This window comes from Hippocampus bargibanti, linkage group LG04, assembly GCF_051943395.1.
Source record: "Hippocampus bargibanti isolate YZ-2025 linkage group LG04, ASM5194339v1, whole genome shotgun sequence".
Taxonomy (NCBI): Eukaryota; Metazoa; Chordata; class Actinopteri; order Syngnathiformes; family Syngnathidae; genus Hippocampus; species Hippocampus bargibanti.
In genome coordinates, this window is record NC_142737.1 from 1,347,354 (window position 1) to 1,374,112 (window position 26,759).

A 26,759-nucleotide genomic window follows, 5' to 3' on the forward strand; every position below is an offset into this window, starting at 1 on the left:
TATTATTATTATTATTAGATTTTTGATTTTTTTTTACAGCATCAATATTTCCATCTTCTATCATTGGCTGTTGCAGGTGTCCCTAATTGAGTGTCCGAGCGAGTGTACAAGTGACACGACGCGTGACGTGCTGGTGGGAAGACAATGCGTAAAAAGAGGTGAGGGGGGTGAGACAGAGAGAGAGAGAGAGAGACGGGGAAAATGAGTTCCTCCTCGCACACGTTCCGTTGCGTGGCGTGTACGTGGGTGCCGTGAGCATTCCCCCGGGGTTTGGCGGGGAGGAAGAGTGTGCGCGTCAACAACAAGTGTCTCCCCCGCCACGTTCCAGCACGCTGCCGCAGCATGTGCGCGCACCCGCACGCAAGCTGGACTTTATCGCGCGGGTGTATTTTGATGACGGGAAATCCACTTGAATGAATGGCGGTTAGCGAGGCAACATTTTGTCTCCCCGTTGCTCCTCGCTGCCGCGCTCCGCCAGCGGCGGCCGCCTCGGCGACTTTGCTTGCCGTCGTTTGGTTTCCAACCTCAACTTGACTTACCCGCGTTTTCACCCCCCGCTTGGAATCGGCGGCTAAAGAGGCTCGCAGCCATGCCGATGCACCCGATCACCTCCACGCTCATGTACCGGGGGATGTGCACCATCCCGGATATCCTCTCGTACAGCGCCCCGGTCAACCTGCCCGAAGACGAGGTGGAAGGTGAGAGACAATACCCACGCATCACCCACACATTCCGCCGCGACCGTGCTCCAAGACGCACCTGATGAAGTCTATTTATGTCTGCTCAGAAAGGCTTCTCCTTCAACTGTAGCTCATATATTTTAATAATAATAAACATTTCATTTCTAAGCGCCTTTCAAAACTCTCAAGGTCACTTTACAGTCACAGGATACGTTTTTTTCTGTGGGTGAGCGGCGGCAGCCACACGGGCCAGCGTTCACTCAACACCGAAGTAACTCAAATATATAGCAAGCTAGCTAGCTCACGAATACATAGCTAATAGCTAGCAAATAGCTAGCCAATAGATAGCTATTAGCTAGCAAAAAGATAGCAACGGTCTCAGGCAATAGAAGAGGTTGCACCAAAGTAGAAAATCTAACAGGAACGATAGTTCGGAATGTACTTCATGAAATATTTTCGTACACCAATGAGAATTATTATTATTAAAATATTGCTTCTACCCACACCTAAGGACAAAATATTGCAAATAAAGGACAGTCACAGGCTTAGTTTATCTGTGGGTGAGCAGGTGCAGCCACAGCGTTCACTCAACTCGAAAGCAACTCAAATAGATAGAAAGCTAGCTCGCTAGCTAATAGATAGCTAATATCTTGTTAACTACATAGCCAGCAGAGAGCTAGCTAGATAGATAAATAAGAATACTACTAGTACTACTACCACTACGACTACTACTACTACTACTACTACTAATAATAATAATAATAATAATACATTTCATTTATAAGCGCCTTTCAAAACTCTCAAGAGGAAAAAAAGAGCTGGGATGCGGCCATTTTGTCAGATCGGCGCACTTGGAAGCAAGTGGCAATGCAGCCTGCGCGAGCAGAGAAACGCTCGGGAGACGGAAAAAAAACTAACGAGCTATATTGAACTGCTGCGCTGATCAATTTGAATAATCGGCAACATGTTGGCGACTAAATTAACTGTAAATTACGATGTCGTGCTAAACAAGACCTTGTCAAACACCTGTTTTGGGTTTTTCATGGGTGTAAACTTAAACACCCATGAAAATTATTTAAATTGTACAATTTAAATGAGTGTTTTCAGTGTAGTACCACGTCATGCCACAACATGCCAGGGCAGCACTGAGTTCTACTAGAAGAAGTGCGATATTATTAATCACTCGCGAGACTTTGTTCATATCAATCCTATATTATCCACACACATATATTATTATTATAGATTTTATTTCTAAGCGCCTTTCAAACTCTCAAGGTCACTTTACAGTCACAGGCTTAGTTTTTCTGTGGGTGAGCAGCAACAGCCACACGCGCCAGCGTTCATTCAACCCTAATATCTAACTAGCTAGATAGCCAGCAGAGAGCGACCTAGATAGATAAATAATAATAATAATAATAATAATAATAATAATCATAAGAATATTATTAGTATTAATAATAATAATAACGGTGTAATAATAATAATAATAATAATAATAATAATAATAATAATAATAATAATAATTTTTCATTTATGAGCGGCTTTCAAAACTCTCAAGGTCACTTTACAGTCACAGGCTGTTTTTCTGTGGGTGAGCAGCGGCAGCCACACGCGCCAGCGTTCACTCAACCCTAATATCTAACTAGCTAGATAGCCAGCAGAGAGCGAGCTAGATAGATAAATAATAATAATAATATTAATAATACTCATAATCATAAGAATATTATTATTAATAATAATAATAATAATAACAACGGTGTAATAATAATAATAATAATAATAATAATAATAATAATAAATTTCATTTATGAGCGCCTTTCAAAACTCTCAAGGTCACTTTACAGTCAAGGGCTGTTTTTCTGTGGGTGAGCAGCGGCAGCCACACGCGCCAGTGTTTACTCAACCCGAAAGTAACTCAAATTGAAAGCTAGCTCGCTAGCTAATAGATAGCAAATATCGAGCTAGCTAGATAGCGAAATAATAATAATAATAATAAAAATAATAATATTACATTTCATATATAAGCGCCTTTCAAAACTCTCAAGGTCACTTTACGGTCACAGGCTTAGTTTTTCTGTATGGGTGCAGGAATAAATTAATACAATTAAAACAGTTCATGCATTACATATATAGTAAAATATATTTACTATTTATTTATATATAAACACACATTTCATTATGTGGTGAAAAAAATAATACATCCAATTTATATATATATATATTATAAATTGGATGCAAAATTGTATAATTTAATGCTCGATAAACAGAAAAAACAGTTGCGCCTTTTTTCTTGACGTAGTTGCGCAGAGGATGATGGGAAATCGGCAGGATATTTGCTTCTTCTTACACATTGATGTCATGATCAATAGTCTACTTGAGTCGTTTCAGCATTTGTGAGCATATTCAGCCTCAATTTGTCACGACTGTAAAAAAAACTAGCATGAGTTTAGCCTCGCCGTATCAATTCTGGTCATTTTGTTTTGCAGCTCTGTGCTAAGGTGCTATTTTGAGCCATTCTGTGGTCGGACGATAGACTTGAAGTTCACAAAAGTGTTCTTCTAATGTCACATTTGCTTCTAAAAGTCCGACTCCTTCAGGGCCCCTTTGTGGCGGGCGCGATGGTGCCACTCATTGCAGCGACGGGATGCTTGGCGCTAATGCACATTTAACAGCGGCGACGGGAGCGATCCCCTGCGAGGGAGCTCTGAGCTCCATCTGCCGCTTTTGTCGGCTGCTCAGCGCAAGCGATGGCACTTGTTGATTTTTTTTTGTTTTTAAATCCAACCGACACCGCTGGACAAGTTGCGTCCATTATTTGGAAAATGACTTCAAATGACTTTGACTGAGCGCATTTGACAAAGATTCCAGCGCATGTCGCTACATTTGACCTGTTCAGACTCGCGCTGAATATTCAGGAAGTCTTGTTTTTGAGCTGATGACGATTCCTGACGTGACGTCACGGAGGGAACGCCCCTGACCGAGAAAGCGACACACAATGCATTTTGGGTACTTGTTTTCATCTGAAAACACTGCGTTGATGGTGAAATTAGAAGGAAAACGACATCAATAACGCGATGGTGAATCGTTGCGTGACGCAGCTAATTGCAATACTTGTGAGCAAATCTCCCATCAGCTGGTTGGGGCACTTTTCCACCTGCCCTTGCTTTTCTGTGGGATCAAGAAGATACCAAAATGACAATAAATCTAAATATGCTAACGTACACGATTGACAAATGGTCACAATGATCGCTTTTGTTAATATTACATCAGTGTAAGCTCTCAGTCATACAGGAGTGGTCCATCGATGACAAGGTTTCTTCAGCCGTCATCTGTACAAATTTGAAGGTGTTGGACGTTTTGCATCTTATCCAAGAGGCTTCGTCAGCAAACTAAAATCTTTTGCTGGTAGTTTTGGACCGATATATATATATATACATATATATATATATATATATATATATATATATATATATATATATATATACACAGTAAAGTCTCGTTATATCGATATCGGATATATCGATAGTCCCGGTTATATCGATATTTTTTCGGACTCCCTTGAATATCGATATAACGACACTTTACTGTATATATCCCTCCTGTCAAGACGTGGCGGTGCCAGACTCTGCTATGATTGGTCCCTGCTCTCAGGTTGGGGGGAGCAGAGGACTACTCCCTGCGGCTACACTGATTACTTCTATTGTCCTGACTGATTACTTCTATTGTCCCGCTTGAGTATGGGGTCTGCAGCTGGCCTAATTGCCCCATTTGCTCTGGTATCACCTCATCAGTATAACTAAGCCTATGTTGCCTAAGAAGTCGGTTGTAGTAACGATCCAAATTGAACCTCACCCCACCATGGCGATTAAGTGAAGGGTTTTGCTGTTTTATGATAATGCTTCTTTTGCTAAAATGTTAACCTCATTGTCATCAAATGAGTTGTTGCGTTGATATTATATATTATAATTATTATTATTATTAATGCCGATTAAAGTCAGACGAGCAGTGCCGCCTTTGCAGACAATCTCACACAGCTGTCAATCAACAGCATGACAGCCCAGAAAGGTGAGACGGGTGGCAGCTCACTTTCCAGCCATCACCGATCCCTTCCTCCAGGGTAGAGGGGGGAGGGGTGTACATCGGTGAAATAAAATTGCACATCAGCAAGCGTTACCGTGAGCTGCTCAGTTGGCACGCATGGCGGCATACCGAGTTGATTTTCACTCACCGTCCCGGAAGGCCTCCGGTGACACGACCACCCGAGCTTGACTTGTAACACCATTTTCTCATGCTTAATCCGAGTGTGCGAGCGTGCGTAATTGGCACGCGTGGCAGCCCGACAAGTGGATTTTCAATTTCAAGAGCTGCCATTCTTGTGCGGTGACGTGGCCAGAAACGTCCGTTTCCGACACGTGTTGATGTTAAATCAGCCCCTGACCCTCCATTACCTGTCCAGTGACACGATGCGTTGCCATACGGGTGCTCGAATGACCACGAACGGCAACACAATGTCACTTTTTAACAGTGGCGGGCCGTGCATGTCACTCCTAGGCCTTCAGTAGTGCTAGTAGTGAGGTGTGATTTACTACACGTTCACTAGAGGGTGACGTTGGCCAGGAAATGACTTGGTACTTGAAGAAAATTAAGATATACAGTGATACCCTGGCTTACAAACTTAATTGCTTCCCAGACAGTGTGTAAGGCGAAAAGTGTGTAGCCCAAAAATTAATTCCCCATCGGAAACCATTAAAATGAGAATAATCCATTCCCAGGTCTCCATAAAACGTGATTTTCTACTTTCTAATTTTCTAAGACTTAAAACCACACAAAATATACCTTATTTTCTGTATAATAAATGTGTATTAAAAATTATGGAAATAAATGTGTGTATTATAATTTAATAAATAAACTGTCCTGTATAATAAAGTGGTTTTATTGACCTTTGTGATGGTCGTTGAGGGCTTGATGGAATGGAGTGGCCGCTTTCATCAGCATGAAACACTTGATGAGGAACGTAGCCTTCTTCTTTCATCATTTTGAGGAATGATCCCTTGGAGGTGCTTTCTCTGCCGTCATTTTACCTTGTTCCTCATCAATTCTGTTGTGTTTAGATGCGTTGATAGCTTTTTGCATCAAGTGTACAGATGGCTTCTAAGGGTTATTTGTGGAGCCCGATTGAAGGGAATTTTGACCTTGCAGTCTACACTCTGCCTTTGAACTATCCAAGTTGAAATGAGTCCAAAATTCACTGTTTTATATCCATTTTCTCACTTTCTCTCTGTCGTCTGCCTGTCTCTTTAATGTTTAAACCAGCTCCCCTCACTGTTGCGTTCTGGACCAATCACGTGGCTTTAACCGAAGACTGGGGGCGGGGAACAGAGGACAAAAACAGTCGGCTGCCATTTTCTTGTTAGGAGAAAGGGCTCGTTCGCGAACAACACATCACTCATTGAGGTAGCTCCGTGTGTACCCCGAAAAATAGTTTGTATGCCAAGGTAACATTTTCATAAATTTACCATTCGTAAACCGAAGTTCGTAAGCCAAGGGTTTCGTAAACCGAGGTATCACTGTACTGTCGAATTGTAATTTTTACTATGAACGTGTGGATTCATAACAACATAAAATTACAGTATTATTTGTTATTTTTACTCGCTTCGAAGCTGTTCTTATTCTTGAAAAGTCCATCTTGAAAATGACTTTAGCAGAAAATATGCTACCAAATCCATTCTTTCTCCTCATTCTGCCATTATGGGTTGACAAAATTGCTATTAAATCAACCCAAAAATATATTTGCATATGCAGCTTGCTACCGATACAATGTGCTAGCTCTAGCCAGTATGCTATTATCACTAGCGGCCAGTAATACCATACTTGGCTAGTGGCTAGCCAATTAGAATTTGCAAAAACTCTGACATTGCCAACTCGAAATCTGATTGGTTAAAGCAACAGTTGCTCCAGGGCCTGCAGAACTGATTGTGAAGGCGCACAGGTCAATTTCTGACCCTGCTAACAAATGATGGCTGAAATGTGATTGGTTCAATACTAAAATATGAAAACACACATTTGGAAGCATGCACAACAAGGGAAAAGGAAGCTGAAAGACAATTAAGAATTATTTAATAAGAATTCATGGACAAAATAAAATATAATTCGCATTAGTCTGTGCTTCAGATATATTTTTAGGCCTGCAGAGAAGGCTTTGCAGGCCTTGATGGTGCTACACTGCTAGAAAAGTTTGCATCGGACACGTATTGACGTTAAATCACACCCACACTCCCTCTCCATTAGCTGTCCAGTGACATGATGCGTTGCCATACGTGCGCTGGAATGACCGCGAACGGCAACGCAACATGGCACTTCTCAACCATGGTAAACACCACCACGCAAGAGCCGCAATGGCCCCACTAGTTTCCGAAAGCTCGTGCTTGCGGAGGGGGCGGTCGCGCACTCCTTAATGTACCTTCAAGAGAGCCATGAAAAAAAAAAAAAAAAAAAAAAAAAAATGGAAGCGGACTCCATATTCTCCATTTCACCTCCTACACTTGAGGGATGAAAGAACATAGATGGTCAAATTACCGCAGCTGGCTATACTTAGCAACACACACACACACGCGCACACACACATACACACACACAGCAGGTAGAATAATGTGGGTAGCCCATTTCCAGCCCTGCAACGTCGATGAGTCCCAGCGCTCAGCTTAAAATCTATGTGCATGTGTTTGTATGACTAGTCTTGTGAGGACCACTAACATTTTATACCATACGTAGTGAGGACATTTTTAACAAGTGAGGACCTTTTGGCCAGTGCTCACAAGTTTTTCATTCTACGGGCTTCTAGAGGGTCTATATATGCTGTTAAAGTTTCAGAAAGGTCCTCACAAATTCACCCAAAATTATTTTTTTGTGTGTATTTTTATTTTACTTGGATACACACACTTTTTACTCACTGTGTGTGTTTATGTGTGTGTGTGTGTGCGTGTGCGTGTGTGTGTGTGTGTGTGTGTGTGTGTGTGTGTGTCTAAGTCAGAAACGCGGTGAAAAACGTGGACGGCTTTGGTATTTGGTTGAACAAATTTCATAAAATGAAGACACGCTGGCAGATTGGATGAAGGCCGTGTTGCCTTCAATGTGTTTCGGAATTTGCACGCACGGTTCATTGGAGTCCCCATTTTTTTGGGGGGGGGGGAGTTGTTTGTTTAGTTTTGATGAAAAACTATAAACTTGTCAAACAGTTAGTTAAAACTCATTATTGGTTGACAGCTGAAATAAAAATAGCGCCAATGGGAAATGATTGCTATCTATTAACTATGTATTGGCTATGTATTAGCTAACTAGCTTTTTATCTATCTTAGTTACTTACTACTTGCTATCTATTCGCTAGCTAACTAATTAGCTGGCTACCTAGCTAGCTATCTATTCGCTATCTAACTGGCTATCTATTAGTTATCTATTAGCTAGATAGCTAGGCAGCTTGATAGCTAAAAAATAGATAGATAGATAGATAGATAGATAGATAGATAGATAGATAGATAGATAGATAGATAGATAGATAGATAGATAGATAGATAGATAGATAGATAGATAGATAGATAGATAGATAGATAGATAAGATAGATAGATAGATAAAAGATAGCCAGCTGGATAGCTAAACTGAAATATGTCCATAGAATTTCCCCGTCTGAGGCGTCGTCTCATGGTGAAATCTGGCAGCGGCGTGAAGAAAAGGAGAAGAAACAAAAATCAATAAAAATCAATAAGAACGAGACAGAAGCTGAGAAAAATGAGGCGAGAAATCTCTGTGTGACATTTTGCCAGACTTGGATGTAACTCTAATAGACAGAAAGCTAGCTAACTAATATATAGTAAATAGATAGCCAGCTAGGAAGCTAGCTAATACATAGCAAATAACCAGCTCGGTAGCTCGCTAATAGATAGCAAATGGATAGCAAATAGATAGCCAGGTAGGTGGCTAGCTAGAAAGCAAATGTATAGCAAATAGATAGCCAACTAGGTAGCTAGCAAAGGGTTAGCAAATAGATAGCCAGCTAGGTTGCTAGCCTTTCCCTGCAGTGTCTATCCAATAATGTCGTGCACTGTTCTTACTACAGAGTGACAAAAATGACTTGGGGTGAAGTGTGTGACTATTTTTTATGACAGTTTGTTTTCATTCACAGTTGTAGTAGTAGTTTTTCTACTTCTTTATTTCCTTTCCTCTTCCTTTCATCACTTTGCTGTGTGAAATGTGAAATAAATAAGATTAGGGTTTCAAAATTAAGGTTCATGTTTCAAAGTGGGATTAAGATCTGTGTGCGTGTGTGTGTGTGTGCGTGTGTGCGTGTGTGTGTGTGTGTGTGTGTGTGTGTGTGTGTGTGTGTGTGTGTGTGTGTGTGTGTGTGTGTGTGTGTGCGTGTGTAGAGATCCGCGAGGCGTTCAAGGTGTTCGACCGCGACGGCAACGGCTTTATCTCCAAGCAGGAATTAGGCATGGCCATGCGCTCCCTCGGGTACATGCCCAACGAGGTCGAGCTGGAGGTCATCATTCAGCGCCTGGACATGGATGGTGAGGCGCGTAGGCGCACCCGCTCACGGCACAACTATTAGCTTTTTTTTTCTCGATTCATAAAAAAAAAAAAAAAAAAAACGATCAAAATGTGATTTTTTTTTTAGGATAAATTTGAGATTTTTTTCTGAATGTTGTGCATTTAAATTGAGTTTGTACAAAAATGTGTGGAGAAATATAGAATTATCACTATCAATACCAGAGTCTATACCAGAATTTAAATTTACATTTATTTTTTTACATTTAAATTTACAGTTAGATCCATATTTATATTTATATCCATATTTATATCCATATTTATACCCATACTTACATCCACATCCACATCCATATTCACATCCACATCCACATCTACATTATATTTATATTTAAATTTACATTTAGATCCATATTTATATCCATATTTATACCCATATTTATATCCATATCCACATCCAAATCCATATTCACATCCACATCCACATTATATTTATATTTATCCATATTTATATCCATATCCACATCTACATATATATATATATTATATATATATATATATATATATATATATATATATATATATATATATATATATATATATATATATATATATATATATATATATATATATATATGTGTGTGTGTATCACGTGGACTTTGACATGTACATTGACATTAGCATTTGTTGGCCAGGCGACGGCCAGGTGGACTTTGAGGAATTTGTCACGCTACTCGGGCCCAAGTTGACAGCGGCCGCCATGCCCGACAAGTTCAACGGAACCGATTTTGACTCGGTTTTCTGGAAGGTAAACCATGCAAACTCCCCAACACACAACACTGTTTTTTGTTTTTAATTTTAGTACATCTTACTTTTATACTGATACCTCGGTTTCCCAACTTGGCTTACAAACTTTTTGCTTTACGAATGTTAAATTTATGAATATTTTACCTTGGCATATGAACTATTTCTCGGGATACACATCGAGCACCGCAGTGATGTGTCGTTCTTGAATGAGCTTGTTCTCCTAACAAGAAAATGGCAGCCGACATTTTTTTTGTCCTGTATTCCCTGCCCCCAGTCATCCGGTGAAAGCCACGGGATTGGTCAAGTATGCAGCAGTGAAGAGAGGTGGTTTAAACATAAAAGAGACAGGCAGACGACAGAGAGAGAGAGAGTATAAAATGGAGAGAAAACAGTAAAATTTTTACTCGTTTCAACTTTGAGTGTAGACTGCAAGGTTAAAATTCCCATCAATCAGGCTCCATGAATAACCTGCACAAGTCATCTGGACACTTGATGCAAAAAGCTATCAACCCAGCTAAACAGAACACAATTGATGAGGAACTAGGTAAAATTATGGCAGAGGAAGCACCTACAACGGATCCTTCCTCAAGATGGTGAAAGAAGAAGGCGACGTTCCTCATCAAGTGTTTAATGCTGATGAAACCGGCCACTCCATTCCATCAAGCGATCAACGACCATCACAAAGGTCAATAAAACCACTTTATTAAACAGTACAGTTTATCTCTTTCATTATAGTACCATTTCACATTTATTATACATAAAATAAGGTATATTGTGTGTAGTTTTAAGGCTTATTTAGTAGAAAAATGATGTTTTATGGGGACCTGGGAACAGATTATTCTCATGTTAATGGTTTTCTATGGGAAATTAATTTTTGGGATACACACTTTTCGCCTTACACACTCAGTCTGGGAACCAATGAAGTTCGTAAGCCAAGGGTATCACTGTATTTCTTTTTCAAATTTTTTTGCCATTAAAATGGAACAGACAAATTCGTTCCAATTTAGTAGGGAAAGTACGGCAGATTATTTATTTGTGTTTTTTGTTTTGTTTTGGTGGCTCAGTGTGACATGCAGAAACTAACCGTGGAGGAACTGAAGCGTCTCCTGTACGACACCTTCTGCGATCATCTGTCCATGAAGGACATCGAGAACATCATCATGACTGAAGAGAACCATATCGAGAACCCCGAGGACTGCCAGCTGGATATCGACAGTAAGAACGCCTCGTTTTGCCTGCCGCCGCCGCCATCTTGAAAAAAAAAAAAAAAAAAAAAAAAAAAAAAATGACATCATCAAATAAATAAGCAAATAGATAAATATCAATAAATATCAATAAAGTAATAAAGACATTTCTAAATATACATATATAACAGTAAATATATAAATAGACAAATAAACACACAGATAAAATAAATAAATATACAAGCACACACATAAACAACAAATAAATACATAAGTAAATAGATAAATACATGTATAACAATAAATAGGCAGAAAAATAGATCAATAAACACACACAAACAAATAGATAAATACATAAATACTCACATAAACAAACAAACAGATAAATAAGGACATAAATTAGTAAATAAATAAGTAATGAATAAACAAACAAACAAACAAATAAATAGAATAAATAAGTAAATAAATAAAAAGCAATAAATAAATAAAAAATACCGATGAGGATGCACGAAAAAATATTTAGGACTCCTTTGGTAAAACGTACAGCTATTTTGAGAAAATTATATATATATCTATCTATCTATATATATATATATATAATAAATACACGTAAAAGAATAAATAGGCACATAAATAGATAAATAAACACACACAAACAAATAGATGAATAAACACTCACATAAACAAACAAACTAATAGATAAATAGGTAAATAAATAAGTAAATAAATAAGTGAATAAAAAACAAATAAATAAATGAATGAATAAATACATAAATAAAAAAATCAATAAATAAATCAATATATAAGCACACATAAACAACAAATAAGTAAATTAATAAGTAAATGAATAAATAAACGAATAAATAAAAAAGTTAATAAATAAATACCGTATTTTCTGCACTATAAGGCGCACCTTAGACGCACCTAAAAGCTTTTTTTCCAAAAGCTGAACATACGCCTCATAATACGGTGCGCCTTATGTGTGGAAAACGTTTTAAAATATGTGCATTCATTGAAGGTGCCCCTTATAATGCGGTGCACCTTATGTGTGGAAACATTTTTAAATATGTCATTTGTTTCAAGGTGCGCTTTCTAGTCCAGAAAATATTGTAATAAATAAATCAACAAACAAACAAATAAACAAACCAATAAATAGATAAATAAGTAAATCCATAAAAAGTCATAAATAAATAAATAAATAAATAAATAAATAAATAACATATGACGATGCACAAATAAATATTTTGGACTCCTTTGGAAAAAAGTACAGCTATTTTGAGAAAAAAAAGTCATACTACACGACTTTTTCAAATAAAAATATTTTTTTTTTTTTACAATATTATGACTGTGCTTTTAATGGTGACCTTTTCCTCCTGGAATAAAAATAAGAATTGACAAAAATTCACAAAGGAAAATCCCAAAATATATTGATACAATTATTTACTGCCCCTATTTCAAGCTCATATAACTCCAGACCCATATCATTTAGGAATTAACTCTTTTTTTCTGATGAAAGAAGAGAGTCAAAGGTTTCTTACGCTGCATTGAATGTTGATTAGTCGTCCTAAAACGCAATATTCTGCGGTTCCTGCAATTTGAGTGAAAGTGACAAAAACCCTGGCACACGAGTGGACACATTTTAGCACATCGTCTGGCAGTTAAGATGAACCGTTTCGCTCTTTGATTCTTCTACTTTGTGCCGTTTACGCCGCGTAGGTTCCAGCCCGACGCAGCAGGTCAAGCAGACGTGCGTGCGCAAGAGCCTGATCTGCGCCTTCGCCATCGCCTTCATCATCAGCGTCATGCTAATCGCCGCCAATCAGGTGCTGCGAAGCGGCATGAAATAGTTCACAAACTACAAGACTGAACGGGACAACTCAGATGTTTTATTTTGAAGGAGCTGGCGAACAAACTGACACGTGGACCACATATCGCTACGATTTGTCATTGTTGCAGTTGTGACGTACACGCGTGTGTGTGTGTGTGTGTGTGTGTGTGTGTGTGTGTGTGTGTGTGTGTGTGTGTGTGTGTGTGTGTGTGTAATACAACACAGTGAACCCCCGTTTCTCGCAAGGATTCGTTTACAACCTACGCCAAAAGGTAACAATCTAAAATATAGAAAAAATAATAAGAAACCACATTTCAATTTTAGCTTAATGCTAATATTTTAAAGAAAATGCTATAGACAGGCTAAAGTAATTAGCATCGATAACATGGTCATTATCTCATTCACTGCCATTCACGAATTTATTCGGGAATTGAAAATATGACATAGAGCGCCATTCCCAAATTTGTTCGGGTTTTGTTTTTTCATGCGAGGGTGCCGGTAAAGCACTGGTCATCCTTGAATACTCATTAACTCATTCACTTCCATTCACAAATTTATTCGGGAATTGAAAACATGACATAGAGCGCCATTCCCTAATTTGTTCAGGTGTTGTTTTTTCATGCTAGGGTGCCGATAATGCGCTGGCCATGGCCTCTGGCAATGTTTTTCCACAAGGGGTCAGAATGTTCCTTTTTTTCCCATGTTAGCGCTTTGTTCCAGCGTCAGCTGTTGCTAAAGCGCCTAATAAAACCATTTTGCATTGTATTTTGGACAGCCACCCCCATTTCAAACTCATATAACTCCAGACCCATATCATTTAGGATTATTTTTTTTTTTCTTATGAAAGAAGAGTCAAAGGTCTCTAACGCTGTATTGAATGTTTATGTAGTCCTGTAAGTCAATATTCAGTGAGTCCTGGAATTCAAGTGATAATGACAAAAACCCTGGCACTGGAGTGGACACATTTTTGCATATGTCTGGCAGTGAATGGGTTAATATTTATCAGTTTTCAAACAACGGTTGTCTAATATAATAAACAGTGAAGCAACATGTATTTTTCCACAGCGGGAACAACCGAAAAAAAATATGTTAATTATGCTGCATTTGTTCTCAGTGCTGCCTTGGCATGTAGTGGCAGGTTGTGGTACTACATGTCCGACCATCCAACTCCTAATTTGGACTTGACTGCTGAAAAAAATAAATACATAAAATTCAATCTAACGGGAGTTTACTGTACCGGCGAGCTTCCCGAGACAGCAGGGGGCGCCGTTGGTGGAAAAATAGAGCAAGACACTGGGATAACCTCATCTATGCATGATATGCATGGACTTCAACGACTGTGTTTTTGTATATCTGTGTTTACATCATGATTACACCAACTGTGTATTAATGCTAAACTGTGAACCAGTGTGTGTGTGTGTGTGTGTGTGTGTGTGTGTGTGTGTGTGTGTGTGTGTGTGTGTGTGTGTTTGAAAAGGAAGGGCTGCTTTACTTTGGGCTTGACAAAAAAATTGGGGGTCACGGAAGTGTCTGAAGTGTGTGTGTGTGTGTGTGTGTGTGTGTGTGTGTGTGCGAGTCAGAGTGCATTGTGATGAAGCAATAAACAAAATGGCGAGCAGCGGCATTCCAAACCACTCATTTCAAACAGCACTTCTTTTTGAATCGAAAAAGTACAAATCAAAAAGCCCGAAATTGTGTCAATAAATGACAAACATGTCTTTGAAATGGGCCTGATTCGATTTGGCTAACACATGCTAACATGCGCGATGAACAAATACTCATAAACATACACAACAGGTGCCACGAGGCTAACATATGCTCATACAATGCTAACATGTACGAACAAATGCTAAATTGGCAACAAACTAACATACGCTAGCATAGGCTAACACACAGGCCAAATGTGCTGGCATATGCTAACATTCACTAAAATGTTGGAACATGCGCTAATCTTAATTTATAACAAGCTATCATTCTGCTAATATTCCCAAACACGGAAACACAGGCCACCGAATTATCATTTGCGAACACACGCTAACATGTGCTATGAACTAATACTCATAAACATACAAAACAGGTGCCACAAGGCTAACATATGCTCATACAATGCTAACATGTACGAACAAATGCTAACTTGGCAAATGCTCTTATGATCCCATTTGGAACCCCAACAAGCAAACATATGCTACCATGGGCTAGCGTGCGAGCTAAAAACACTGTAACAAATGCGAACAATTGCTAAAATGCAGTCACATGGGCAAACACATTTTTGATGCGAAAACATACAAACGTTGGGAAAATTCTAAATAATAATAATAATAATAATAATAATAATAATCTTCTTCGCGGATGTCATGTCATGTGCGCCAACACATGATTCCATTTTGCACTTTACAAGCCGCTGCAGCGCACAACAAACACAAATGACCACCATGATTGTCTCACCCCATCCCATGTGATGAATTAGTAATCAATAGTTCATTTATTGCCTTATGATTTTATTGATACGTGTTGAAATACAAACACACAAACACATGTTTTGACGGCGTGAAATAAATGTTTTCATGTTTCCAAGTGGATGTAACTTTTGCTGTCTCTTTGTATCCGTGGAATGTGGCGGGGTTATTTTTTTATTTTTATTTTTGCCCTAAAAAGAAAACCAAATAAAGCATAAAATATCATATGTCACAAAACTCTCACTTGCCTTTTCGATACAAGCTAACATGCTAACACATGCTAACGTCCGTGCGCATGAAATCACATCCGACACGCGCTAACATTTACACAAATTTGAAATGGAAGCTGCCACAATGAGTGAGTCTCCGAACAACAAAATGGCAGCCGGCTTCTTTTGGTCCTCTATTCCCCGCCCCCAGTCGTCAATTAAACCCACGTGATTGGTCAAGATTGCAGCAGTGAGAGGGGGGGTTAAACATGAAAGAGACAGGCAGACGAGTGACAAAATGGATAGAAAACAGTGAAATTTGGACTCGTTTCAACTTTATTGATAGTTGAGTGTAGACTGCAAGGTTAAAATTCACATCAATCAGGCTCCACAAATAACCGCACAAGCTATCAACCCAGCTAAACAGCCCACAATTGATGAGGAACAAGGTAAAATGATGGCAGAGAAAGCACCTCCAAGGGATCATTCCTCAAAATGGTGAATGAAGAAGGCTACGTTCCTCATCAAGTGTTTCATGCTGATGAAAGCGGCCACTCCATTTCATCAAGCCATTAACGACCATCACAAAGGTCAATAAAACCACTTTATTATACAGTACAGCTTATCTCTTCAATTATAATACCATAGCACATTTATTATACATAAAATAAGGTATATTTTGTGTAGTTTTAAGGTTTAGAAAAGTAGAAAATTATGTTTTATGGGGAACTGAGAACTGATTATTCTCATTTTAATGGTTTCCTATGGGAAATTAATGTTTGGGATACACACTTTTTGCATTACACACTCTGTCTGTATTTCAATAAATGCCCTTTTTAGCTCAACATTAGCATAACGCCGCTACGCTAATAGGCTAGCGTGACACTACAGACGAAACGTCCCTGGTGTTTTGCTAAAAAGCACATTTTTTTTTGGTCTACAAATTCCATTTCGTGTTCCACTTAGCGTGGCAAATGCTAAAATATTCATCGGCTGTATGGCAAATTGATGATGTCATTGTGACGCAACCTATCAGCATCTAGCGTCCCATCCGTGAATTAGTGCATGCACGTCTTACTTTTCTCTATTCGGTTGCTAATGGAAACAGGATAGATGTGGTGGGGGCAAAGGGGGTGGGATGGCGTACGGGGCGTATGGGATGGTCTACTGCAGAGGTGCGGATCCGTTCTTGGGGGGGAAAAAAAGGGAACAAAACATCTTGGAATGCGTCAATGCGCTTGTACGTCACAGAGGAAAATACAAATAAAGATATATTGGAAAATGTAGGCCAACGTTGCCGTGGCGCCGCCCGGCAGAGTGGAAGGAAAAGAAAAAAGATGGCGTGTCCTTCAGTTGTCATGGTGACAACGAAGAGTGGAAAAAAAATGAACAGTCAGAGAAAATTGATATCATAAAAAAGACACATTATTTCTTTTTATTTGAAAAAGAGATGGCTTTGTTTTGGTAATGTTATGATTAATTTTTTTGCTCAATCTGAAAAAAAATCGGTGTATATTTGTACGATATGATTCATTTCCAAAACTGCACAAATTATCTGGAAATTTTCCTATTCTCTTGTTCGTATGACTTAATAAAAATGTTATGCTTTGATTCGGTTAGAGTTAGGGGGTCAGAGGGTTTGGGGGTCAGGAGGTTAAAGGGTTAGGGGTTAGGGCGTGAGGAGGTTAGGGGGTTACTGTTTGGTTTAGGTTTAGGGGTTTGGGTTATGGTTAGGGTTAAGGTTAATGCTAATGTTTTGAAAGTTTTGGAAAGCTTTTGAAAGTTTGTGAAATATTTTTGAAAGTTTTGGAAAAGTTTTTGAAAGAAAGGTTTTTGAAAGTTAGGGTTAGGGGTGAGGTTCGGGGTTAAGGTTCGGGGGTTAGGGTCAGGGGTTAGGGTTAGACTTACGGTGAGGGTTAGGGGATATAGTGTGGGGAAATTTGCAGTCCACAGCAGCAATTTTATTAAGGATGATGTTAAGGTTAATGCTATGGTTTGGAAAGTTTTTGAAAGTTTGTGAAAGTTTGTGAAAGTTTTTGAAAGCTTTTGAATGTTTTTGAAAGTTTTTGAAAGAAAGGTTTTTGAAAGTTTTAGAAATGTTTTGAGGGTTTTTTTGAAAGTTTTTGAGTTTCTGAAAGTTTCTGAAAGTTTTTGAAAGCTTTTGAATGTTTTTGAAAGTTTTTGAAAGAAAGGTTTTTGAAAGTTTTAGAAATGTTTTGAAGGTTTTTTGAAAGTTTTGAAAGTTTATGAACGTTTTTGAAAGTCATTGAAAGTTTTTGAAAGCTTTTGAATGTTTTTGAAAGTTTGTGAAAGTTTTTGAAAGTTTTTGAAAGCTTTTGAAAGTTTTTGAAAGTAAGGTTTTTGAAAGTTTTGTAAAGTTTTTGAAAGTTTTTTTAACGTTTATGAAAGTTTTTGAAAGTTTTTGAATGTTTTTGAAAGCTTTTGAACGTTTATGAAAGTTTTTGAAAGTTTTTGAAAGAAAGGGTTTTGAAAGTTTTAGAAATGTTTTGAAGGTTTTTGAAAGTTTTTGAAAGCTTTTTAATGTTTTTGAAAGTTTTTGAAAGGTTTTGAAAGTTTTTGAAAGTTTATGAAAGTTTTTGAAAGTTTTTGGAAGCTTTTGAAAGCTTTTGAAAGTTTGTTAGGGTTAAGGGTGAGGGTTCAGGGTTAGGGGGTTAGGGTATGGGGTTAAGGTTAGATTTACGGTGAGGGTTAGGGGTTTAGGGTTAGGCTTAGGGTTAGGGCTCGGATAAATTTTAGGGTTATGGTTCGGGCTACTTTAGGCTTAGCGGTTAGTGTTTGTGTTTATTTAGTATTAAGGTTAGGGTTTATTTGCTTTTTTTTCACTGTAAATGTAATAATAAGAATAATACATTTTATTTTAAGTGCCTTTCAAAGCTCTCAAGGACACTTTGCAGTCACAGACAAGCATAGCAACTATAATAAATAACATGCAATCACAAATAGAATACAATAAATAAAATACAATTATACATAGAAACAAGAGTTAGAGCTACACAGAACTGAGAGCGGCCAGATAGAAAAGAGTGGAACATATAGATATATACATATAAAAACATACATACATATAAAAAATAACAAAACTAATAAAAAATAGAAAATATTTTGTTACACTTGAGGTGTATGCAAATTTTATGAGTTTCTGTAACTTTTCATCTTATTTTTAAAAGAAAACCCTAAAGTTTGAAAAACATTGAATCAATATAGAAAAACTAAATCCGATTTATTGATGAAAACACGTTTAAGTATGTTCGTAAAAGTCATTCATGTTATAGAAATTCATATTTCCAATATTTAAAATAATCACATTACCTTTAGAAAAAACGTAATCGTGAAAAACTAGCTAACAGCTAGACATGTTTGCTCGCCCCCCACTCTAAAAAAAGTTACAATTCTCTCTGAAAACTAATGGGAGAGGAGGGGTCTGAGCAATAAACCATTTTTTTAATCGTTAATATGAATTTGGAGAATTTTGGAGTGACATTCCTTACCCTAATTCAGTGGTTGTTGAATCAAAGAACAGAGATTCAGTGAGACGGTCCGACGACGGAGCCTCTGGAGGGTCACGCCCACTTTAGCCAGCACTGGCTGCAAACGATCACGTGACAACGCGTGTCCAATCACTGCTGTGGGAAATTTTGTTCCTTTGTCGTCAATTTGTTGACTGTCGTGATAAAAAAGTCGTAAAACGTCAAATAAAAATGTCCACTGATATCCCGAAATGTTATTTAACTTTCCGTTTTTTTAATAAATGCAATTTCTAACATTTTGAATATCGTAAAAAGACAACATTTATTTTTCACTCATGAAGTGTTCGGTGAATGTGCATATTAATTGGTTGGGTTCGGTATCTTGAAAAAAGTTAAGAACCACTTCCCTGAGTTCATGCCTGTAAACCTTGGCTAAAAGATACTGTTACAAATAATTACAATTCTCGTATAAAAATTGTAGTACGCCGTACATTATTTGAAATTATCAACACAAGCGGAAATGCAGACAGCCTTGACTAGACACATTTAAGAGGAACTGGGTTTGAGCCAAAATGGCCTCCGTAAAATCGGCTCACAATTTGAAACAAATTTCCGCATCAAAGTTGTAGTACGCCGTACATTATTTGAAATGCTTTTAAAAACGTATAAATTCCGAAGAAAACATATAAATGGACACGTATGTTAGTTTGGGTGTAAAAATGAAGATTTTCGTTCATGAAGCAGCTTTCCAGGGTTCTTTCTAGTCCTCTGCTGCCCTCTGGTGGTCGGAGTGCCCATACATTAGCATTCAAATACAAGAGTGACGTTTGCGTTTAATGATAATCATAAAAATACATTTAATTCATAAGCGCCTTTCAAGGACACTTTACAGTCACAGGATATTTTTTTCTGCGGGTGAGCAGCGGCAGCCACACGCGCCAGCGCTCACTCAACCCGGAAGTAACATAAAGTTAAAAAAAACAAAAAACAAAAATGACTAATAATATGACAACACAAAGACACAGAGTCATTCATTCTTCAGCACTTTCTGTACCCTCTTTGTGACATGAAGCAGTTCTACTCTCTCAATGACACTTTACAGTCACAGGATTTTTTTGTGCGGGTGAGCAGTGGCAGCCATTCGCACTAGTGTTCACTCCACCCGGAAGTAACACAGCAGCAATGTTATTAAAGGAAGAGGACATGAAAGAAGTAGAAAAACAAAATACAAGAGCTGCTGTAAAGGCAGACACTCTCGCGGCGCCATCTTGAAGTCAAAAAAACAAAAATAAATAATATGACAACACAAAGACACAGATTCTACAGCACTTTCTGTATCCTCTTTGTGACATGAAGCAGTTCTAGATGAAAGAGGAGAGGATCAAAGCGTCCTTTTCAGCAGTGGATTAGGGACGTCATGGTGTAACGTGCACGTCTACTCCAAGCTAAATGTTGACAGCAAACACGCACGCATCTGTAGCATCCACTGACGAAAAGAAATTGCCTCACATCGACTGTCCCACATAAATCCGCTTCAATTCCAAGCCGCGACAGTTCCACATAGGCATGTTGGACTCACTAACTCACTGTAACGCGTCGGTACGTCAAAGCGAGGGCGGGCGCACCGGCGGCGGCGTTGCCGAAGCTGTCCACTTTGGCCATTTGGCGCAAGTGGAAGAGTTGCGTCAATTTCCTAGTCATAGTACGGAGCGCCAACGCGGCGGCCGCAATCTGGGCCACGGAGGCGGCCAGCAACAGGAAATGGACGGCGCGCTCCGTCGGCAAGATGAGCACGCCCTCGTCTGTCACGAAGAAGAGAAGCACCGGCAGCTGGAACGACACCGTCAGCACGCAGAAGCAGCACAGCCACGCAACCTGCGCAAATTATTATTATGATTATGATGATGATTATTATTAAAATTGCCCAAAATTGGCAATTCCAACCAAAATTCTACCTTACTATCTATTAGCTGTCTAGCTGGCTCGCTATCTATCTAGCTAGCTATCGTTTAACTATATAGCTATCTAGCTGGCAAGGTAGCTTACTATTAGCGACTGTATCCTGTGACTGGAAAGTGACCTTGAGAGTTTTGAAAGGTGCTGATAAATGAAATGTATTATTATTATGATTACTGTATCGATCGATTCACTAGGTAGCTATCTATTCTCTAGCTATTAGCTATCTATTCGCTAGGTGTTAGCTATCTATTCACTAGCTATTAGCTATCTATTTGCTAACTATTAGCTATCTCATTTGCTATTTAGCTAGCTACCTGGCTAGCTACCTATTTGCTATATATTAGCTAGCTCCCTAACTGGCTATCTGGCTATCTATTAACTAGCTAGCTGTCTGGCTACCTGGTTGGCTATCCATTCGCTATCTATTACTGTCTGGCTAGCTAGCTGGTTATGTAGCTGGGTATGTATTAGCTATATGGCTATATTGCTAGTTAGCTAACTGTCTATCTGGTTATCCATTGTCTATCTAGCTGGCTGGCTATGCATTTGCTATCTATTAGCTATTTGTTAGCTAGCTAGCTAGCTTTCTATCTATTTGAGTTACTTCCGGGTTAAGTGAACGCTGGCGCATGTGGCTGCCGCTGCTCATCCGCAGAAAAAAACGATCCTATGACTGTAAAGTCACCTTGAGAGTTTTGAAAGGCGCTTAGAAATGAAATGTATTATTTATTATTATTATTATTATTATTATTATTATTATTATTATTAGCTCGCTAGCTAACTAGCTTTCTATCTATTTCAGTCGGCTGCCATTTTCTTTTTAGCAGAACGGGCTCATTTGCCAGCGACACATCATACATTGTGGCGCTCCGTGTGTATCCCGAAAAATAGTTTGTATGCCAAGGTTACATTTTCATAAATTTAACGTTCGTAAACTGAAAGGTTCGTAAACCAAGGGGTTCGTAAACCGAGGTATCACTGTACCAAAATGAGCAAAAAAAGGGGATGCCATTTTTTTAAAAAATGTACAAATGTGAGTGAAGTGCTTTTACATTCTCGTGCAGATTCCCAAAGTAGCCAAGATAAAGGCGGATGATTTCCACGACGGTGACGAGGACAATCCCGGTGATCAGCAAGCCCTGATAGTATCCCGGAAGGTGCGCAAACTGGAAAAACAAAGACGGAGGCTTTCAATCACACACACAATCGGGTTCCAGGACTTGACTCGCAAGGTCCATTAAATAATAAAACGTTACAGTTTGTTTTTATAGTAGTTTACAAATGTTCTTATTATGTGTTTATCCAGTTTATGCTGTAGAATAGTTAAAAGTGCTTTTAAAAAGTTGTTTGTTTAGACTTGGAACAGATGAACCTTTTTTACATTGATTATAATGGAAAGTTATGTTTCGGTTTTTGAACAAATCGGTTTTCAAACAGCTTTCTGGAACAGATTAGGCTCGAAAACAGAGTATCACTGTTGTCCTTTCATAACTTTGCTGCTGTGTTACTTCCGGGTAGAGTGAACGCGGTCGCGAATGGCTGCCGCTGCTCACCCGCTCACAAAAAAAAAATCCTGTTACTGTATAGTGTCCTGGAGAGTTTTGAAAGGTGCTTAGAAATCAAATGTATTATTATTATTATTATTATTATTATTATTATTATTATTATTATTATATTATGATGGTTATTATGATTACTACCTGGCTGGCTATCTGGCTAGCTACCTCGCTGGCTATCTTTTTGCTATCCATTAGCTATCTGGCTGGCTCGCTAGCTATCTAGCTGGCTATATATTTGTTATATGGCTACCTAGCTAGCTGTCTATCTATATATTAGCTATCTATTGGCTATCTATCTATTTGAGTTACTTCCGGGTTGAGTGAACGCGGGCGCGAATAGCTGCTCACTGACCTTGACTTGTAGCATGCAGACGGCCGAAAAACACCAGCAGGGCAAATAAAACATGTTGAAGTAGATCAACATGTGCAGAGCAATGTCGCACGCCACCCCGCTGCACGCCAAAGCTAAAAACAAATATGTCATATTGTTTGTTAGCTTCAAACATTAGCATCATAAAATTTGTTTTTTTTTCGTCCCTGTCTTATACATAAATTTGTGTCAAATTACAGTGTGTAAAAAAAATGTAGTATTATTATCTATCTATCTATCTATCTATCTATCTATCTATCTATCTATCTATCTATCTATCTATCTATCTATCTATCTATCTATCTATCTCGCTATCTATCTATAGATAGCTATTAGTTATCTATTAGCTAGCTAGCTCTCTTTCTATCTATTTGAGTTATTATTATTGTTTATTTTTATAACGTGTTGTGATGGCTCTTCGGTGTGTTGCTAATCCCACCCCTCCGCCCACCGAACTCCCCTTCAGACAAAACCCAACGAAGAATGTCGTCAAATCAAGAATGAGAAGCGACAGACCTGAACGTGAAACCGAAGGCGAGGGTGGGAGGTGACGCCGCCATGTTCCGTCGTAAACCGGGCCCACCACGCCGACTTTGCCGACGTTGTCGGGAACCGGCGAGTAGAACGTCGGCATGGCGCTATTTGGACACTCGATCTGCACATCAGATTAGCAAAAAGGAGACAGGCGCCTCGAGGGATTAAGTTAATCTCTTGTCCTGACATCAACCGAAACAGTTACGAGGTGCCGTGAATTCGACCCCCTCCAGACATAACGGCGACAGGAATACGAACACGTCGTTATCGCACGTCGTCCATAACCGACATGGGCACGTCTCACCGTAAAATAAAAGAAGTTCAATCACATGCAATTCATGGGTTAGAAATGCATTTTAAATAAATAAAATAAACACTGGAAACTTTATTCAAAGGCTTCTGGATTTGTAGGTAAAAAAGGGAACTGAACTGGAAAGGCATTTTTGTATAATGGCTCCCTGCAATTACACCGCCGCGCCAGTAAACGGCGCTGTGGGGAAAGCAACAAAGTATGGTCCGTGTGTTTCCTGTTGTGTCACCGTTGTCACAGTACCCTACATGCAGTACTGTGAATTATTATTTTTATTTATAGGCCACTGTTCGAGCAAACACTCACTCGCAACTACCCACCAAAATAAACAAACAAACAAACAATTAAAGTAAATTGTATTCCGGGAAGGAATGTAACATGTCAGCCACTTTTTAAGGAAATTTACATGCGCTATCGCCCTGTTGTGGTTCAGTTAAACTTCATAATGTGTGAATAAAGGTTACGATGAAAGTTCCAATTTGTTCCTTCAATGGTTGTATTCCACTAGATGGCTAGCTGTTGGTTATCTAGCTATCTATTCGCTATTTATTTGCTATCCATTAGCCAGCTAGCTTACTAGCTATTAGCTGACTGGCTGGAAGCTGTATAGCTGGCTAGTTGTTGGCTATCTATTAGCTATTTATTTGCTATCCATTAGCTAGCGAGCTAGCTTTCCATCTATTTGAGTTACTTTGGGGTAACGCGCCAGCGTTCACTCAACCCGGAAGTAACTCAAATAGATAGAAAGCTAGCTAGCCAGATAGCAAATAGATAGCTAATAGCTAGATAGCTAATAGATAGCTAGCTAGATACTACCGTGACGACTACTACTACTTTTGGCTTCCAATCAGATCAAGGATTGACATACAAAAATTAATCATGGTCTTTGTTTTGATTTAACAAAAACTTTATTTTTATTCCATTTTGAACGGCGGATGCACACTACGTCGGGCCCAGCGAGCAGTCAGAACGGAGCCGGGATTGTATTTATTTTTAACCCCTTGAGGCTCCGGTTCGTCATCAATGGCGTGAGCGGGACGTAGAGGCAACGTTCGACCACAAGGGGGCGGGGATGTCACAGCTCATCGCGGGGTGCGTGCAAGGGGAAGTTCTGGAACTCCTCCGGCACCGCTTCGCCCTTTTGCGACCGCTTGTAGAAGCCCAGAGAGTCCAGCAGGGCGGCGATGTCCACCGCTTTCATGTCTTTCACAGCGACCGTCTACGAAAAATAGCAAATGGCATTTTTTTCGGTAAGGTAAAAAATGTTCGTCATTTTATTTGAAAAAAAAATTTGATGGTTCTGAGGATAATATACGATATAAATATGTTACGACGTAAAATGTGTATTTTTTTTTTTTTTTTTACGTTATAATGTACGAATCCAACTTTCAAAACACAAATACAAAATTTCGTTTTTTTTTTTTTGTGCTACCGGCGCTTTTCTTCAAGGTAATCGGAATTTTGCCAAAAAGGGGCGTGTCCAAAGTCACCTTCACGATCTCGTCCTTGTCATCATAAAAAACGAGCCGAGGGTTCAATTCCTCTGAGGAATCGTACTCCAGGTTGTGACTGGGTGAAAAAAAAAAAAAACGCAGGTCAAGGAAATGACTAAAAATAAAGATCTTTCAAAGTCGTTTACCACAAGAACAAATAAAAATCACATAAGGGTAAATTATTATTATTATTATTAACTCATTCACTGCCAGACGATGTGTTTATTTCTTTAATTACAATACCATGGCAAATTATACATAAAATAAAGTATATTTTTGTGGAGTTTTAAGGCTTATTTAGTAGAAAATAATGTATTATGGGCTCCTGGGAACGGATTATTCTCATTTTAATGGTTTCCTATGGGAAATTAATGTTTGGAATACACACTTTTCGCCTTACACACATCTTCTGGGAACCAATTATGTTTGTAAGCCTCACTGTATAGCGCTTTAACAACAGCTGAAGCTGGAACAAAGCGCTAACATGGGGGGAAAAAAGAAATGCTGCCCCCTTGTGGAAAGCAAAAACATTGCCAGAGGCCATGGCCAGCGCTTTATCGGCACCCAAGGATGAAAAAAACAAAACAAGAGCAAATTGGCGCTCTACGTCATATTTTCAATTCTCGAATAAATTTGTGAATGAGTTAAAAAAGCCGTAAAAAATGAACTTTGCGAGGAAAAGCATCGACGAAAAGGATACTATAATGCCCAGCGCTCCAACAGGAAGTGATGCAACTCGGGCATTTTCTTGATGCCTCATCCAACCACGCTGGGAGCCTTGGGAGAGAAAAAAAAAACCTGATCATTATTTCATTGATTACAACAAAATCAATTGTAAAGATCGATTCTACACCAATTTGACATATTGTAGGTGATGTTTATATAGTATATATTTTTTAAAATAATGAGTCCCGATTTGAACTGAGAAGGAGGCGAAAAGCTTTACCAGCAGTTTTGCCCGCGCGATGGTGACGATGCCGTCCGGGCCCGCCATGGTTTCGTTGTCGTTTCCTGTCGCCGCCACGGCGACGGCGGCGAGGGTTAGCGTCAAAGAAGAAAGAAAGAAAGTGGGCAACATGGCGATTTCTCGAAACTTTCCTTCCTAACGAGAAGGCGACATTTCCACCTGGACTTGACTCACATGGAAGAGACCATTTTACAACAACGTGGGTGGAGGTGGGATGGGCGGGGCTTATTTTCCAATAATGGAGATATTAAAATGATGACATTGCGATGAATGTTGAATATTTTTAAAGTTAGTGAATGCACGGTTGGCGTCGTTTACTTTTCTTCGGTTTACTTACGCCGGGATCATTTTAAAAATCCGAAAGGACAACCGCGAC

General features: G+C 38.9%; 3 protein-coding genes and 1 long non-coding RNA gene across 5 annotated transcripts; 1 reads left to right on the top strand and 3 right to left on the bottom strand.

The window, feature by feature from the left end:
* Positions 1-541: 541 nt before the first annotated feature.
* Positions 542-19,333, bottom strand: LOC148898662 (uncharacterized). Its single transcript, XR_016114618.1, has 3 exons — positions 19,213-19,333; positions 11,111-11,277; positions 542-676 (listed from the first exon to the last, which is right to left on the bottom strand). It is a non-coding gene; the product is annotated as an uncharacterized LOC148898662 (long non-coding RNA).
* Positions 566-15,707, top strand: cabp7a (calcium binding protein 7a). The gene is made up of 5 exons (XM_088995418.1): positions 566-698; positions 9,099-9,242; positions 9,915-10,027; positions 11,091-11,241; positions 12,927-15,707. Exons 1-5 carry the CDS (start codon positions 590-592, stop codon positions 13,055-13,057), a joined length of 648 nt encoding a protein of 215 aa, XP_088851544.1. The 5' UTR covers positions 566-589; the 3' UTR covers positions 13,058-15,707.
* A 448-nt stretch (positions 19,334-19,781) lies between the features above and the next one.
* Positions 19,782-24,160, bottom strand: LOC148898664 (transmembrane protein 17A). 2 transcript variants are annotated; one of them, XM_088995419.1, is made up of 4 exons: positions 23,596-24,075; positions 23,062-23,174; positions 22,203-22,316; positions 19,791-21,066 (listed from the first exon to the last, which is right to left on the bottom strand). In XM_088995419.1, exons 1-4 carry the CDS (start codon positions 23,711-23,713, stop codon positions 20,770-20,772), a joined length of 642 nt encoding a protein of 213 aa, XP_088851545.1. In that variant the 5' UTR covers positions 23,714-24,075; the 3' UTR covers positions 19,791-20,769. The 2 variants fall into 2 exon arrangements, with proteins under 2 accessions (XP_088851546.1, XP_088851545.1); XM_088995420.1 differs by lacking the exon at positions 23,062-23,174 and having other exon boundaries at positions 19,782-21,066; positions 23,596-24,160.
* A 640-nt stretch (positions 24,161-24,800) lies between these two features.
* selenoe (selenoprotein e) lies at positions 24,801-26,564 on the bottom strand. The gene is made up of 4 exons (XM_088995421.1): positions 26,363-26,564; positions 26,117-26,193; positions 25,414-25,492; positions 24,801-25,142 (listed from the first exon to the last, which is right to left on the bottom strand). The coding sequence occupies exons 1-4, from the start codon at positions 26,492-26,494 to the stop codon at positions 24,999-25,001; spliced, it is 432 nt and encodes a 143-aa protein (XP_088851547.1). The 5' UTR covers positions 26,495-26,564; the 3' UTR covers positions 24,801-24,998.
* Positions 26,565-26,759: the final 195 nt, after the last annotated feature.